General features: G+C 35.6%; 1 protein-coding gene across 2 annotated transcripts in view; it reads right to left on the bottom strand.

The window, feature by feature from the left end:
* Positions 1-16390, bottom strand: part of RTTN (rotatin) — an 81198-nt gene that overhangs the window by 33667 nt on the left and 31141 nt on the right. For both annotated transcript variants that reach the window (XM_065628362.1, XM_065628363.1), the window contains exons 24-33: positions 16068-16256; positions 14698-14937; positions 12115-12259; positions 10301-10455; positions 8893-9112; positions 7004-7132; positions 6112-6219; positions 5342-5500; positions 4364-4435; positions 7-199 (exon numbers count right to left, since the gene is read on the bottom strand). In XM_065628362.1, the coding sequence (XP_065484434.1) occupies positions 7-199; positions 4364-4435; positions 5342-5500; positions 6112-6219; positions 7004-7132; positions 8893-9112; positions 10301-10455; positions 12115-12259; positions 14698-14937; positions 16068-16256 (1610 nt within the window). The remainder of the gene's footprint in view (positions 1-6; positions 200-4363; positions 4436-5341; positions 5501-6111; positions 6220-7003; positions 7133-8892; positions 9113-10300; positions 10456-12114; positions 12260-14697; positions 14938-16067; positions 16257-16390) is intronic.

The following is a 16390-nucleotide window of genomic DNA, read 5'->3' as shown; positions in this document are numbered from 1 at the left end:
ACTCACCAGTTATACCACCTTTTTCTACAATGAGGTTGTTTTCCTTGGAAGATTTCAAATCAAACATATAGCATCCCAGGTAACAGTGTTTCACCATCTGATTCACATGTTCATAGAACTGGCAGTGATACAAAAGGGCCCGAAGTGCAGGTTTTCCTGTCTGAGATAGGCCAGACTCTTCATCATGTACACAAGGACCCTGAAGACATGAAATTCACACATCATTTATTTAAAGGAATGTTTTACATAAACTGTTGAAGCCCCCCACATTAAGCCTAATACCGTGCATATGTGCATACACATAGCTGGTTTACGTGCTGTAATTCAGAGATTCCAAAAATCAAATGTCAGTTTTATTAAGGCTGAGCTAAATCATAGTATTTTACAAAAACTGTCATGATATAGCAAAATGGAAGTAGTTATTAAGCTCCTGAGAAATTCGTTAACGGCTAAGTGGAAAAGCCATGGAAAGCTGTAAATGGGTGGTTTTAAGGGAGTATGTGAATCAGGAGACTTTACGCTTCTAATTTTGCATTTAATTCTACTTACAGATATCAACTAATGCAAAAGTTTTCTTTAGAAAAAGAGCAGACATACTGAGATAAGAGTAAATATCCTGAAAAGGTCATTCTGTTGTAAAGTATATCGCCATTACACTACATCTAGCCATGTCAATCTACTATGATGAAAGATCTGTTTAGAAAACAAGACATAAAAAGAAATAAATTCTCTTTGAAGAATCGTTTTCAGTCATTTCTTTTTAAACACAGACTTTAGGGAAAACTTTCTAGAGCAGTAGATTTACACCTGAAAAGAAAGACTTCAGAGTCTTATTTCAAATAAACAGTTTGATTTGATTGCCTTTGTTACAGTATTTCTCTAGCGTTTTCTATGGTAACAGAAGAAAACAAGTTTTATTAAGCTACAACATAACCTGGTTTAGACTGACCATAAAAATTAGAAGTGTTAATTGGCAAAAGAACCCAGACTGGGAGAAATTCAAACCAATTACATTCTGCAAGGCAGCTTTAGGGCATCTTGCAGGATTTAAAAAATAAACAAGTTAACATTATGGAAAGAAAATTTGTCAGTGCTAATTAGAAACTTTCTCTGGCAGTCGGGAGAGAGCAGAGGTAGATCGACTGCAACTAAGTAATTTGAAAAACACTATGTGTCCTCAAGAGGCACTAGATCTCCTGCAACCCCTCCACCTACACCGAGTACAGGCTTACTTTACAAGAAAACAAAACAAAAAACAGATCAAGTAGAAGCAGTAAAGTCATTTTGTGTTACAGGATATGTTCAAGCCAGCTTTAGATGGCTACTATTTTTTTTTTCTGGTTTCTGTAACATATAAAGAGCCTATTTTCACTTATTTGCTTTTTGTGCCAATTAACGGAAAACAAGATACGACAAACATTTTGAAGAAGAATGTAGCATTCCATGTAAACTGTTTACGATGAATTATGAAACTGTATTCATACACTGTCAGCAATATACTTAGACTGTATCAACTATGACAAACGCATACTTTGGAAATTGTGTTAAATTTAGTCAAAATTTTACTACCCAGAACTGTCTGTCAGTTCAAAAAGCTATGCCAGATACTTTATTGGACAACAAGGGCCCTGAAAGACTTATTCATCAATTACATTCATAAAGTGCTCTGACTTCAGCAATCTTCATACAACACAGCATATTGCAGTCTTCGAATACTTTACACAAGTTGACTTGACTCCTGACAAAGAATTTCCTATGCTACTCTTTAAAGTAAAATGAATTACTATAAAGCATATCAACTAGATAACAGCAACACTATAGACATTCTCATGAAGACACTGGCCTACAGAGTCTATTTGCAGCCTTTCCTTTTCCAGCCCTATTTGCCTAAGGGATAAAATGATAGTGCACTACTTTGGCTATGGTACATTATTCCTGCTGTTCACCCAGATCCACTTAATAGCTCTCCTTTTAACTTGCTTGCATTAGAGTCAAAAGAGAAACCATCTTATTCAGTGCAAGAATTAAAAAAAAAAAAAAAAAAACAAACAACCCAAAATCTGAAATACAGAATTTAATCCTCGTGGTATCTTACAATTTTAACAGTTGTTTGTATTTTCAACAGTTTTAATTTACCAGTTACCATAAAGTGTTGTTTGATAATATCTTTCAGCATGAACACTTATTAAGTGATGAGTAATTTCCACTAAATTGCACTTCTTAATAAGAAGCACATTGACTCAAAGCTTCTATTAATTACACTGGAATTCATGCAGAATTCTGCACTGGATTCAGTTTTTGTCACCTCAATGTAGCTATTCAAATGTTTAAAAAAAGACTAAAAGGCAACTTTTAATAGCGTTTATATTGACAAGTGACAATAGCTGCCCCTTGTGAATCACCTGCTGTTATGAATTTAAATAATTATTATTATTTATATTGATAAAATATAAGTAATAAGCGATAAGACTGAAACAAGGGCCAGATTCATAAGATGACTTGAACAACTTCCTTTACTCCTTTACTTCCTTTAATCAGATATAAAGGAAAGATAAAACATTGTAAAATGCAGCTCTGCAAGAAATAGCATAATTGATTCTGGGTGCAGCTGAATCCTATTACTTATCCTAGCAAAACAGGAACAATGTCTTTCAGCATGAGCTTTATCTTTTGCAGAAAGGAACGGATAAACCAGGATATGGTTGCATCTGCAAATTTCTTCAAAAAAGAACATACACCATTCTCATATAGGTACAATCTCACATACTGAAAGGAGCAAGATGGACAGAAAGAACAGGTATCAAGGCCACAAAAATTTGAAAAATTGGGAACTAAGATCCAAAGATCTTTATGTACAATGAACCAGACTTGCTGAAACTAACACGAGATGACTGACTCAAGATCAGAACTGGAAAAGTCTCCAGGGAATCTTACCAGTTTGTATATATATCTGATGAGAGAAAGTAAAGAGAGACAGACTCTTCTCATTGGTATCCAGTGACAGGACAAAAGGCAATAAGCAAAAATTGAAATATAGGAAATTCTATTTAAACTTAAGAAAAAAGGTTTTCCCTGTGAGGTTACTGAAGCATTAGAACAAGTTGCTCAGAGAAGCAGTGGAGTTTCCATCCTTGGAGATACTCAAAACCCAACTGGACACAGCCCCAAGCAACCTGCTATAGTTCACCCTGCTTTGAGCAAGGGGTTGTATTTTTAATAAGCATTTAAACTGACATAAGCAACAAGCTGTTTCATCTGTGTTTGGAAAAGGTTATTTATCATCGCTTACATATTTCTTTCAAAATATCTCATAAACATCACATTCTGAGAATTTCTTCTTCATCATACCCCTCAAATCATGTTGCATTCCAAGTGTGAGTAAAATAAATGACTAATTTCTATCCTAAAACATTACGTAATTTACTACATAAATAAGCAAGATTCCTAGGAGCCCAAAGATACTATGTTCATTGAGTGCAACACACATATAAGCTAACTTTGGTTCTTTTCTTGAGCTTGCTGGAAGTTTAAAGAAGTTTATCTATTCGTGTATTTCTCTTTCCAAAATGTCACACTAGACATCTCATTTTAAGTTTATATTTTATAGGTATAGTGACATAAGTTTTGATATCAAATAACATCTCTCTGTGACTCTTTGACATTTCTCATTGTTAGCATTTAGCCCTGTACCAGCAGCTGCTGCTTTCTCTCACCTTTCCTTCCACAGGGAGAAGGATGGGAAGAAGAGGAAGGACTTGGGGGTTGACATGGAAACAGATTTAATAGAACAATAAAAAAAGAAGAGTGATACAGAGCAATACTTAGGCACTGGAACATGCACTCCCAGCAATGAGCCAGAAGGCAGACACTGTGAGCACAGTGAGTCCAGCAAAATGTGGAGATCACAGCAGGTGTAGGGAAGCCACAGGAGCAGGACCCCTCATGGATGGTGGCCATCGAAGAAGGGCCACCCCCAGCAACTTGATGCTTATATATGGAACCTGACATTCATGCTATGGAATATTTCATTGATTAACCTGGATGTCAACCTAGGTGCTGTCCTGTCTGTGCCCCTCTCCTACCAATTTGCACCTGCAGCTGGATGACTGAAGGACTCCTTGATTTCTCTGACAACAGCCAAGATATCAGTGAGTTCTAACATTCTCTTCGTACCAAATTCAAACACTGGAAAGCTACTGGAAGAAAACATTAACCTTATTCCAGGGTGTTACCTTCTTATTCTCACACTAAATCCAAAATAGAAGACTGTGCTAGCTACTAAAAAGAAAAGTTTCTAACTGCATGGAAAATCACTTTAATTTCAGCTAACCCAGCAAACTCAGCAAATGTAATAGTCACTCACTTGCCAAATACAACCTTTCATGTCTTCTGTAGGAATTGGAAGCACAAGGAGATTTTGTAGAATAAAAGCAGCCTGAAAGAAACAAAACCATCAATATTGCCTTGTAGCCACCACATCAGATTGAACAGCAAAGTCTTCATTGTTATTCTATTACCTTAGACGTATGTTGAAACAAAGAATTTTCATGTTCATGTTGGAAAAAAAATATATTTAGAAAGAGACAACCTAAAACCCCTTAAACTTCACCCTATGAGAAATGTCATTAGGGCATGGCATAAGAAAAGACTGGTAAGAAAAAAAAAAAGACAAGGAAGACATGGAATACAAATCACTAGAAAACATACTTATTTTTTTATAAAATACTTCCACTGTTCCAGTAGAGTCAATACTGTTGAATGAGTATTACATAACAAGAACAGTCTTTCTTAGTCATTGGAAAACAAGAAAGACCTTATAACTGGAGTTGATAGAAAGTTGCAAAGGAAAAAAATACACAGTTTAAATACAGTATTCCATAGTTCTATATGCTGTTCTACCAGAGTATAAACTTTCAGTTCTCACAAATAAACCTTAGTGGTCTAGGCAAACCAGAGTAATTCACATCTGCAATGAAGAGATATTTGCTATAGATCAGGTGACGAGCTTGTACCAAAGCACAGGAACAAAACAGACATTAAAATCTGGGCTAATTTGTTATGCTTTAGCAACCTATTTGTCTGCCTGTGTAAGCCTTAAAAGTTTTTATGTGTTCACTTGTATCGTTTAGATCATTTCTGCTTTTACACTAGTCATCTGTATTTGTTGCTTCTCGAGTAATTCTAAATAAGAAGCTAGACATTTATTTTAATTAGATTTAACTTAGAAAGCAGTACGTGTTGTGTAGCAGAGACTAGACACATAGAAAAAAATATATATATTTTCTCCTGCATGAAAATAAACTTGGCAATCTAAGACAGCAGAAGGACACAAGAAACATACCTCTCTGCGTACCATGCTACATTCAGATTGGTCCAGAAGGATGTTTATCACCGTTCCCCACAGGCCTCCTGAAATGTTCTGGCAACTTTCTGCTAAAGCAATACATCCTGCTTCAAGAGATGTAAGAGCTGATCCTATTCCAAGTGCTGTAAATCTGACCTGGTACATATAAGCACAACATAAAGTGATATTTCTTATAGTAATTAGCAACACTTTTTTTCAATAACTAAGTTGTATCGACTGAATCTGGAGCTTAAGGGAATCATTTAAAAAGAACAACCTCTTTTCCTATATTGCTCTGGCCCTGTACTCATAATTACAACTATGCGTATGTAAAAATGACAGAATACTTAAAAATACTAATACAGTCTTCAATAGTCTTCACATTTTATCACTTAAAAATAGTTCTATTTAGCAAACTCATAATTTAACAGATTTGCATCAAATCCATTTGCTTTAAATTTGTAGTTCATGTAAATGTTTCTGCTTTGCAGCTAAATAACAGCAATGCCAATGAAATCTGCCTAGGAAACATGATGAGTGACTAACGAAAGCGCAGAAGACAGAAGAGGCAGGGAACGATTTCTCAGATGATGTTCACATGGAAACGTTCTCCCTACTTTGTTGTTACTGATCATTTAGGATATAGTCAGTAACACTTTAAAAAATGCAAAACAGTAGTTTCAACATTAAATACATTATTGAAACAAAAATTTTGCAAATACTTAAGGGTCAAAATAAGATATCAACTTAACATTGCAGTAACTAACCTCAGGGTCTCTATCTACCCATAAAGGAATGAGCCATGCCAGACCTAGCTGAGAAAGAACTTGTTCTTCACTGTTATCATAAGGCAAAGACCAAAGAGATATCCAGTCCTGATTAGAAAACAGAAAATAAGTTAAGAAATTATCTTACAAATCTTTCAATGCCATGCCAGCCTACCAACAGCCTAAGCTACCAATTACATATAGAACTGATGAAATAGACATCTGGAATTTGGAGAAGCAACTCTACTGCTATTTCTAGTTACACGTGTACTTGATCATATCGAAAGGTTTTCACTTGCTGCTATCACAGATACTAATAAGAGTGGATTTTAATTCTCAAAAATGATTACACTAAATTGTTGAATTTGCTTTAACTCCTCAGGACGAAGGCCATTGAAAAACATTTAGCTCTCAAAATATGCACATGGACAGAAAGCACAGATATGAGTTTTGCTAATAAGTGTGATAGCTCCTTTTATAGGTAAGACAATAATTCTTTCATGTATACATATCCCTTCATGTTTACATATATTTACACATGTGAAAGAATATACACATGTATGTGAAAAGATACTAGAAAGCCTGTTAGCTCTACAAGGCTGAAGAAATAATGTTGCTATAAATGCTTAAATCTATTCATCCTACATAAAATCCTGATTCCTCATTTCTGAAAGAAGGCCTTTCTACATACAGAGAATTATTTGCAGAATTATTTCAGTAAGGTTAGAACTGAATCTTCAGCTTTCTTGGATACTATACTCCATCCTATTCATTTATCTAACATTATATACTAAATGAGATTACCAGATATATATATTTTTTATTTCTATGATCTGTTGCAAATATATCTCTGCATATCCCTTACAAATGACAAGATAAAGACAACTAATGCACTCACCTTGGCTTGAGCCATCATTTCATGAGATAAGTGAAGCAAGCAAAGAACTGTGCTTTTCGTAACACCTTTTCCCATGAAGGACATAGCATTTCCTCCCCATTCAACATAAAATGATGAGATGACCTAAGAGTGAGGGTGCAAATTCATGGTAGCTTTACTGTAAGCATTACACAGGTAGAGTATAAACTGTCCTATACACTACTAAACTCATGAAAAGATGGTAGCTTTTTAGCTGAATTTTAAGAATGTATTTATGAGTCATTTGGTCATCAGAGGTTTAACCATTTGGAAAGCATTCCAAGTTCAATGTTTTTGTTTTACTTCTTCAAATGAAGAAGGCAGTGGAGCTTAATAGTAAGCACAACATTGAACGGAAACCTGAAAGTTTGATTTAGATGGAAAAAGTCCATTTATTGTACCTAGTTTTTTGTGCTATGATTGGAATTAAAAATATAATTTATTTTCAAAATTCTGTATTCAAGAAATAAGGTCATTAATATCTTTCATTGTGATTTGAACTGGAATAAATATATCAGCTTTCTATACCAAATTCTAATGAGCGGAAATAAAGGTTACTGGATCGTAACATAAAATAAACTGTCTCTAATCAACTACTTAACAATATATGTTAAAATAAAAAACAAGCTGCTTTCAAACAAACATGCCCAACAATATTTTTTAAAAATTATAATCTTAAGACTCACACTTCTAGATGTATTTTCGCCCCCCAGAGCATGGTGATTTTAACCTCTCCATTTTTACTGCTGTTCTTTCTTTCAGTGTCCCATTCTACAGGAATTCTTTCAAACCCACTTTCTCCCCTGCCCCCCAAAATAAACCTACATTTACTTCCAAGTTTAGGCCAAATAAAATTGTATAATTCTTCTGCACATAGAGCTTGTGTTACCAGTTGATTTCATTCCATAGGATTTAGTATGATTGTCCAGCAATAGTCTTTCTTTCACATGACAACATCTATAACCTTGGTGTCAATTTTAGTCTACATTTCAAGCTGCAGAACTCACCTAATCAAAAAGCTCTAAAGTATTTATTTCTACTTGAGAAATCTTGGCAAGTTAAGACTGCCCCCTAATATCACAAAATCATATCACAAATATGATTATCACCTGTACACAAACTTTCCTGACACTTCTCTGGTTGCTATTCATATAATTCAGAATCACAAAGGAAGTAAAACCACTTTAAGACTTTTTCAAGCCTCAACCAATGCAAACAATAGATTTTAGTATTTGAACCTAAAAAGAAAACTTCTAAATGTACCTACCTTACTGAATACCCATAAAACAATCTGAAAGGTAGATCTATGCTTTTCCAACAGTTTTAAGAAGACTGGAGTTTTCGAAAGATGTGATTTTAGGAGCAAAACCAATTTATGCATCACATCCATGGACTCAAACAAATAAGAACACTGAAAACAAGAATGAAATTTTGGCTTCCCAACAACTGCAGCACCTTGAATCACCTCTTTTCTGCTTTCTCTGTGTTAATAACCTGCCTAATAAGTTACTATTCCCCTAGATCCCCTATCACACGTGGATTTTGCCTGTGGGAGAATATATTGGATTTTTCCTCTTACTGTTCCAGTTGTTAAAAGAAAACAAACAAAACCACGTTTATTTTTCGTCTTGCTTTACCTGTAGCCACTTAATATTATCTCTTATTTAGTGGATGAAGGCACACACAATACAAACAATTATCATAAGTGTAGATACACATCACTCAATCTAGCCTCCATATTTTTGCTGTCTTCTTAGCAGAAAAAAGCACCTTTCCCACACCTATTCCTAGTGCTTATATTCACTAAAAGTACATCCTTTAAAAGCATTCAACCCAAAAGTTAAGTTATAACATAAACTACCTACCTCAAGAAGACCTGCTAAATATTTCTTACAAATTGCAACAGGTTCGACTGCAGCAGAATAGGTACTCCAGCCTGGAAGTGCAGTAACATGAACCATTCCCCGTAATGTTCTCTCCAGTGAAGGAAGTCCATAAAAATGCGGTGCATCTGTTAGCCTTAAACACTGTAGCAGTTTCAGAGCCAGCTCGGTTCTGAAAGATCTAGCAAGTTCCAAGCCTTCTCTGATTTATTTGTATTAAAAAAAAAAAAAAAAAAAAAAATCAACTGTCAACATGAAACTATTGTAAGGCATCATTTTACAAGAGGCCAACGCCTCGTTCTTCTCTTGGTCTATGAGTCTCAGAATCTCAAGTAGTTACTACTTATGTACAGAGTAGCATGGAATTAAATATTACAATTCTAGCTTCAACCAGGTTCTGAAAGCATAATATTGCATCTAATTATAAGAGTGCTGCCTAACTAAAAAGGGACAATTATTAATGAGCATGTTAAACAAAGAGCAAGAGATTGAAGACTATGGGTAACATAACAAGAAGAGTTGCAAAGATTAGTAGCCATGCTTATGTTTGTTCTGGTTCAAGAGACAAGTTTAAAAGTATTTCCTGCAAAACACCATCTATCTAGAATTCAGGTAGACAGAAAGTACAGGAGTATGAGATATAACTAGCAGGGATTTCTATAATCCTTCCCTTTCCAGCTGTCAAAATTTTCAGAAAATTAATAACTGTGTGGGAAGAATGAAGAAGGTAACATTTTGAAAGTATCTTTGCAAACAGTTATGTTGTGGCACTTCAATAAACAAATATTATCTTAAACTGCAATTTTAGTATCTCTTACAATACACTTGAACAGAAAGATTTAGTATGGGAAGATGTTATATTAGAAAATCCGAGGAAAAAAAAAAAAAAGTGCTTGCTTGATTAAGAGAAAAAGGTTAGAATTTCACAATAGAAGTAGCTGTCCTAAATAATCACTGCTGTGCACTGATATACTGTATTAGGCCAAAAAGGAGTTGAATAAAAATAAGCATTTGTTGATATTTCAAATATTGCAATGTTTTACTTTACTTTAAATAAATGCTACACAATCAACCAAGTTATCATTTGCTTGTGCAAAATTCCAGCAGCGAAAAAGAAAAAGCGCATCTTAGTCCTGCAATCAGTTTAATTATAATTTGCTGAAGAAATGACCACTAGTACATAGTCTTCTAAGTTTCCCAGTTAATTTCCTAATTTTACTGTGAAAAGGCCTAACATTGTTCTTCAGTTCAAGAGAAGCATATTCCATTTTTACAGTTTAAAATGATTGAGTCATGATGTAATTTTATTCAAATTCTGACAAAGATACAGCAGCAGTAGGTATTATGATCCCCTGTCAGAACTACACGGGCAGGCCCATTTACACTGTACCTGTCAGTCACTGACACTGAACAAAATAATAATGTGTTAAAAAGATGAATAAGTTCTTTATCCAGTTGCTGGCTGACAGCAGTCTGTATTTCATCTACTTCATCCCTCACTTGGGATTCTGCTCGCACCAGGAGCCCCAAAAGGGATTGTGGCTTCTAAAAGAAACAAATAAAAATACAGTCACATAATACATTGTTTAAATCCTGTTTTATTACCCACACTAAAGCAATTTTTCTTTTGAAAGATGGCAGATCACACACACTATAAATCACAAATTCCATGATTATTTTACTAAGATGTATTTCTGTTAAAAGCACAGTAAAAAAACTCCTATAATTACCAATTACTTGAATCTACTAAATGTCAAAAAATAATCTACTACTAAGGCTTTCAAAAACTCCTGGAATTAAGACATGATACAAAGTATTTTGAAGCATGAAAAAAAAGTCAAAGTTATATATATCATTAACTTGCAATAAAAAAATAGATCACAAAAACCAAAACACACAGAATAGAAATATTAGTTCAAGATGTATCTTGTATGTCTTAGTTGTTTGAAAGACTTAAAATCATTTGATATAATATTTAATATTAATATATCGGATGGGCCATACTTACAAAATTTTATAGGATTCCCTGTCAGCCATATAAATTGAAGTACCTGAACTCGTAATTCAAATGAAATCTACTAGCATTTTTAGATTTTATTTTAAAGTGGGAAAATGCAAGTGCATGCAGACTGTACTTAAAATATGATTTTCCTTGTAAGACCATGAATGATCCTGTATGAGGGCAGTGTGCCCTTGCTTTGTGAAGAACAGTGCTTTGCAAACTCCTAAAACTGCAGCCATTGCTTTTATCTTTGTCATTTAACTACCGTTTTTATACAGCAAGACTGAATTATTATATTTTAGCAAATGTTTTGTACTGCTTCATGATGTTCATTTCCTATTTGTTTTTATACTTTTATACTTATTTGTTTTTATACTTTCCAATTTCATACATCTTAAATGAACGGTATTGGACAGAATGGATCTCTCAAATAGAAAGCATAGAAGTCTAGAAAAACTGGAAAGAAAAAAATTATGTTATTTCAATATTATACATGCATTTTAACTACAGCAACTCTACGCTCATATAACACCTTCCTCATGCTCATAAAAATATTTTACTTAGACGTATTATAACCATTTAATATCAAACCTGAAGTGACAGACACAACGAAAGCAAAAACTTCTGTCCTAACTTTCAAATCTGGTCCTTAATGCAAGACAGATAATGTTCATTTATATTTCTTTACCAAACAGAAAGTTCCAAGACACCTGTATGGAACCTCAGCTAAGCCTACCTTTTGCAGCCATATATGTATGCACACACATATATGTGTGTACAGTTACACAGTTCGCCATGTCATATAACTATATATAGTTATACGTACATATAGAGCTCTGCATAGCTAACTATAGCTATATGGCTCTCTATAACCATGTTACCATAGTTGACTACACCAGAGCAAGGCACACACAGGTAGATATTGTTTGCTTTTGGCAAATAAAATATCTGAGTTTAGAGAAATCATTCATATAATAAAGAAAGAAGGAAATTTACTCTTATTCAAAGTTAACCTCCCCAAACACTAAAAACATAGCACTGACCGCAAAGTAGAAGACATTAATACCACAAGATCTGATTCTCTTGCTTTTGTTGAGAGAAGTCATTTTCCTTGAAGAACTCACCAGAAACAAACCAGCCAAGCAGTTCACAGTTAAAGCATTTCTCACAATCTACAGCTAACTTCTCAAGTATATTCTTACATTTTTAAGCAATGATTTCAGGATCCACTTTAGATGGTCTGACTCCAAATTTGATCTCTGCTCTCTAAGCAGATTGTTTAAAAATCTTAAGACATCTACTAAGAGCTTCTCATCCTCCAGAGAAGCTGGAAGAACTTGCAGAAACCTGCAATAAACCCAAAAATATTGACTTTCACACTTGTGTCACATTAAAAGACAGTTTAAGATCTCAGCCTAATAGGGCTGAAGTCACCTGAAAATATGGAATTATATACAGTAAATATGTATATAGCATATATTTATATATAACAAATATGGAATTATATTAATTATGTTATAGGCACATCGAATTACATATATGTAAATACTTTTACAAAAAATATTGACTATACTAAATTACTATATTTATACAATACATTTATTGAGTATTATTACAACATAAAATTTTTATGTTTATTAAAAAGTGTATTTACATATAGTAAACATGGAATTGCATACAGTAAAAGGTAGAAAAATTTGGATAGGGCCACAGACAGAAAAGAAAAATGGTAATTAGCTATTAAACACTAGCAACTAATAATAATAGCAAAGCCTACCTGTGCATTTAAAATAACCCCAATATTAAATACAGCATTCTTATTTTTCACTGGTTTTGTGTATGTAAATTACAGAACCACATAATCATTGAGGTTGAAAGAGACTTCTGGAGGTCACCTGGTCCAACCTCCCTGCTCATCCAGAGGTACCTGGAGTCAGGTGCTCAGGACCATGTCCAGGCAGCTTTTGAATATCTCCAAGGATGGAGACACCACAACCTCTCTGGGCAACCTGTGCCAGTGTTTGGTCACCTTCACAATAAAGTGTTTCCTGATGTTTAGAGGGAGTCTCCTGTGTTTCAGGTTGTGCCCACTGCTCCTTGTCCTGTCACTGGGCACCACTGGAAAGAGTCTGGCTACATCTTTTTTATACTCCCTCTTCAGGTACCCGTACACATCGATAAGATCTCCACTCTGAGCCTTCTTTTCCAGACTAACCAGTCCAAGCTCTATCAGCCTTTCTTCATAGGAAACATGCTCCAGTCTTTCATCATCTTTGTGGTGTTTCGTTGGAGTCTCTCCAGAATGTCCACGTCTCTCTTGCAGTGGGGAGTTCAGAGCTGGACACAGAACTCCAGGTGTGGTCTCACCAGTACCAAGTGGAGGGGAACAATCACCTGCCTTCTCCTAATCACACTTCTCCTAATGCAGTCCAGGATACCGTTAGCCTTCTTTGCTGCAAAGGCACATTGCTGGCTCATGTTCAACTTGGTGTTCACCAGGAGCCCCATGTCCTTTTCTGAAAAGTTGCTTTCCAGCTTGGTGAGCCTCAGCATATACTGATGCCTGGGGTTGTTCCTCCCAGGTGCAGGACTTTGCACTTCCCCTTGTTGAACTGCATGAGGTTTCTGTCAGCCCACTTCAGCCTGTTGAGGTCCCTCTGGATGGCGGCACAACCCTCAAATGTACCAGCCACTCCTCCCAGTTTTGTAACATAAGCAAAATTGCTAGAGGGTGCATTCTGCCCCACAATCACAATCATTAATGAAGATGATGAACAGGATCAGATGCAATGTTGATCCTTGGGGCACATTGCTAGTTACTGCCTTCCAACTGGACTTCCATACCATAGATCATCCCCCTCTCAGCCCAGCTGTCCAGCCAGTTTACCATCTCTCTCACTGTCTGCCCATGTAGCCTGTACCTCATCAGCTTCTCTACAAGGATCTTACAACAGCCGGTGTCACAAAGCCTTCTTGAAGTACACAATATCCACTGCTCTCCCCTCATCTACCAAGCCAGTCATTTCATTTTAGAAGATCATCAGCAGGCTGGTCAAACTCTACTTCTCCTCAGTGAATCCATAGAGACCTAACTTCACCTCTGCTTGGTTGGACAATATCTCTGGATTCTTCCCAAGTTACCTGTCCCTACTTCCACTCTCTGCAGACTTCTGTTTTATCTTTGGGTTTTGGCAGGAGTTTGTTGTTCATCCATACAGGCTTCCTGGCATTTTTGGCTGGCTTCCTGCTCAATGGAACAGACCACTCTTGAGCTTGGAGACAGAGATCATTGAATATTAACCAGCTTTCTTGGGTGTCTCTTCCCTTCAGGGTCTGATGCCATCAGACACTAATAATGAGATCTTCAAAGAGGGCAGAGTTTGCTCTGCCAAAATCCAACACTGTTATCTTATTTTCTGTCTTCTTCCCTCATCTCAGGATCCTGAATTCTACCACTGCATGGTCACTACAGCCAAAGCTGCCTTAGACCTTCACATCCCTAACAAGCCCTTGCTTGTTTGTGAGCACAAGGTCCAGCAGAGCACCTCTCCTCGTTGGCTTCTCTGTCACCTGGATAAGGAAGTTGTCACATTCTCTCCAGGAAACTCCTGGATTGCTAATGCCCTGCTCTGTAGTCCCTCCAGCAGACAGAGGGAACAACATATATATATCAGAATCAGAGGTGCATGGACAATCAATTCTATAAATTTGAAAATATGAAAATTAGGAAATTTACAATTTAAGCATAATTACTTTTAATGGATTTCTGTAGTTAGTATGCTTACCTGTTTATTGCTTTTTGCCAAACAAAGCTCTTCAAAGTGGTTCCACAAGACCCAGAACTGCATTTTAATGCAAGTCTGTCATTCAGAATGTAAAAACTAAGCCTAGTGAGAGCAGCCCTAACATCCCTGTGGGATACTGCCCGAACAATTGAATTAAGACAATCCTGCAGTCCACAGTTTGTACGAGTTATTTTGAGTATAAGAATGTCTTCTGAGGATAGTTTTAGCGAGTCTAACAATCTGAAAAGGTATAAGAGAGAAATGATTAACAGTCAGTATCTTTACCAACTATTTCAGTGAGTGTTGACTCCTTCACTTCTCAGTTCAAATGAGAAGACAAAACATGAATTGCCTTATTTTTTTTTTTTGTTAACCAGTCCTTTCTCCTCCTTCCCCCTCCCCCACCTCCTCCAAAGAAACCCATAAAAAACAACAAACAATAACAACAAACAACCCCAACACATTTAAATTCTAAGCAGTTTGGGTTCTTTGGAAAAATGGCACCTCTCAAAACGTTACTTGAAAGGTGCTGTTCACATTGTAATGAACTTTTCCGCCACACTATTGTGAATGTTGGCCACTTGGACTATATTATTTTCCTTTTTTCTTTTTAAGAAACTGCTTTGGTTTTGCCTGAGGGAACTTAAGATGAAAATGATTTATCAAATCAACAACTGCCAATTTCCAATGGCTCAGAATCACATGGTTTACTAATAAAACTCATAGGACCCCTTAAGGGACACAAGGAAAAAAACCAAAAATTGTCAAGATGAACAGAGACAGATACAAGCATTTCAGTCCAAATAAACCAAGAATCTTCTAAGATTATGAGTTCTATATACAAAATAGTCTCAGAGAAATTATGCTTAGTCAAGAACTAACCAAAAAGAAGTAAAGGCAATTTTGTTCATTATCTACCATAATTCTTAGTATTACCATCAACAAGAATAATTATTTGAAATTTAAATGCCCAATGAAAGAAAAACAGTAAGTCATGCAACTATAAAGGGGGAAAAAGGCAACCCCTTAAAAAAAAAAAAAACCACCACACACACACCAAAAAAACCCACACAATGACAAGCAACACAGCTACAGAGCCCATTTAAAATTGTTTTAAATGAGTCTGACCATCAAGAAAAGTTGGATCAAGATCTAGACTTCATGTATAAGTGAAATTTAGGTATAACATTAGCTGTGACAACATATTTACAGCCTCTTGGGGTGTGACTCTTTACATTTAAAAAGACAGCATTCTCAGACCAGTAAAAACTTGAACTGCTGTTTGGAGTTGAATACTAATTTAAATACTTGATGGAATGTTAATTTAATTGCAATACATTGAGATTTAAAATCAAGATAAAACAGCTCACGTTTCTGCTTCCTTCTCATAGTTTGTCAGTTGTAATAGGTTTTCAATCCCATGGTACCATGACAGATTCCAAGCCATCTTGAGCATATCTGACACAGGTTTCATAGCCAAGTACTCAGAAGACAATGGCACCACAATAGTATTAGGGCTAACTATATGATGACCTGTGATCCTCACTGGGAGATGGTATCTAAAAAAAAGTAAAAATAAAATAAAGGGTTTGGTTTTGGTTTGGGGGGTTGTGGGTTGGTTTGTTTCAGGTTTTTTATGTTTGGTTTGGGTTTTTCTTGGTTGGTTGGTTTGAGGGTTTTTTGTGGGGTTTTT

The sequence above is a fragment of the Caloenas nicobarica genome, chromosome 2 (assembly GCF_036013445.1).
Source record: "Caloenas nicobarica isolate bCalNic1 chromosome 2, bCalNic1.hap1, whole genome shotgun sequence".
Lineage (NCBI taxonomy): Eukaryota > Metazoa > Chordata > Aves > Columbiformes > Columbidae > Caloenas > Caloenas nicobarica.
Note: the sequence above shows the minus strand (reverse complement) of the source record. Positions and strands in the feature narration are given on the sequence as shown.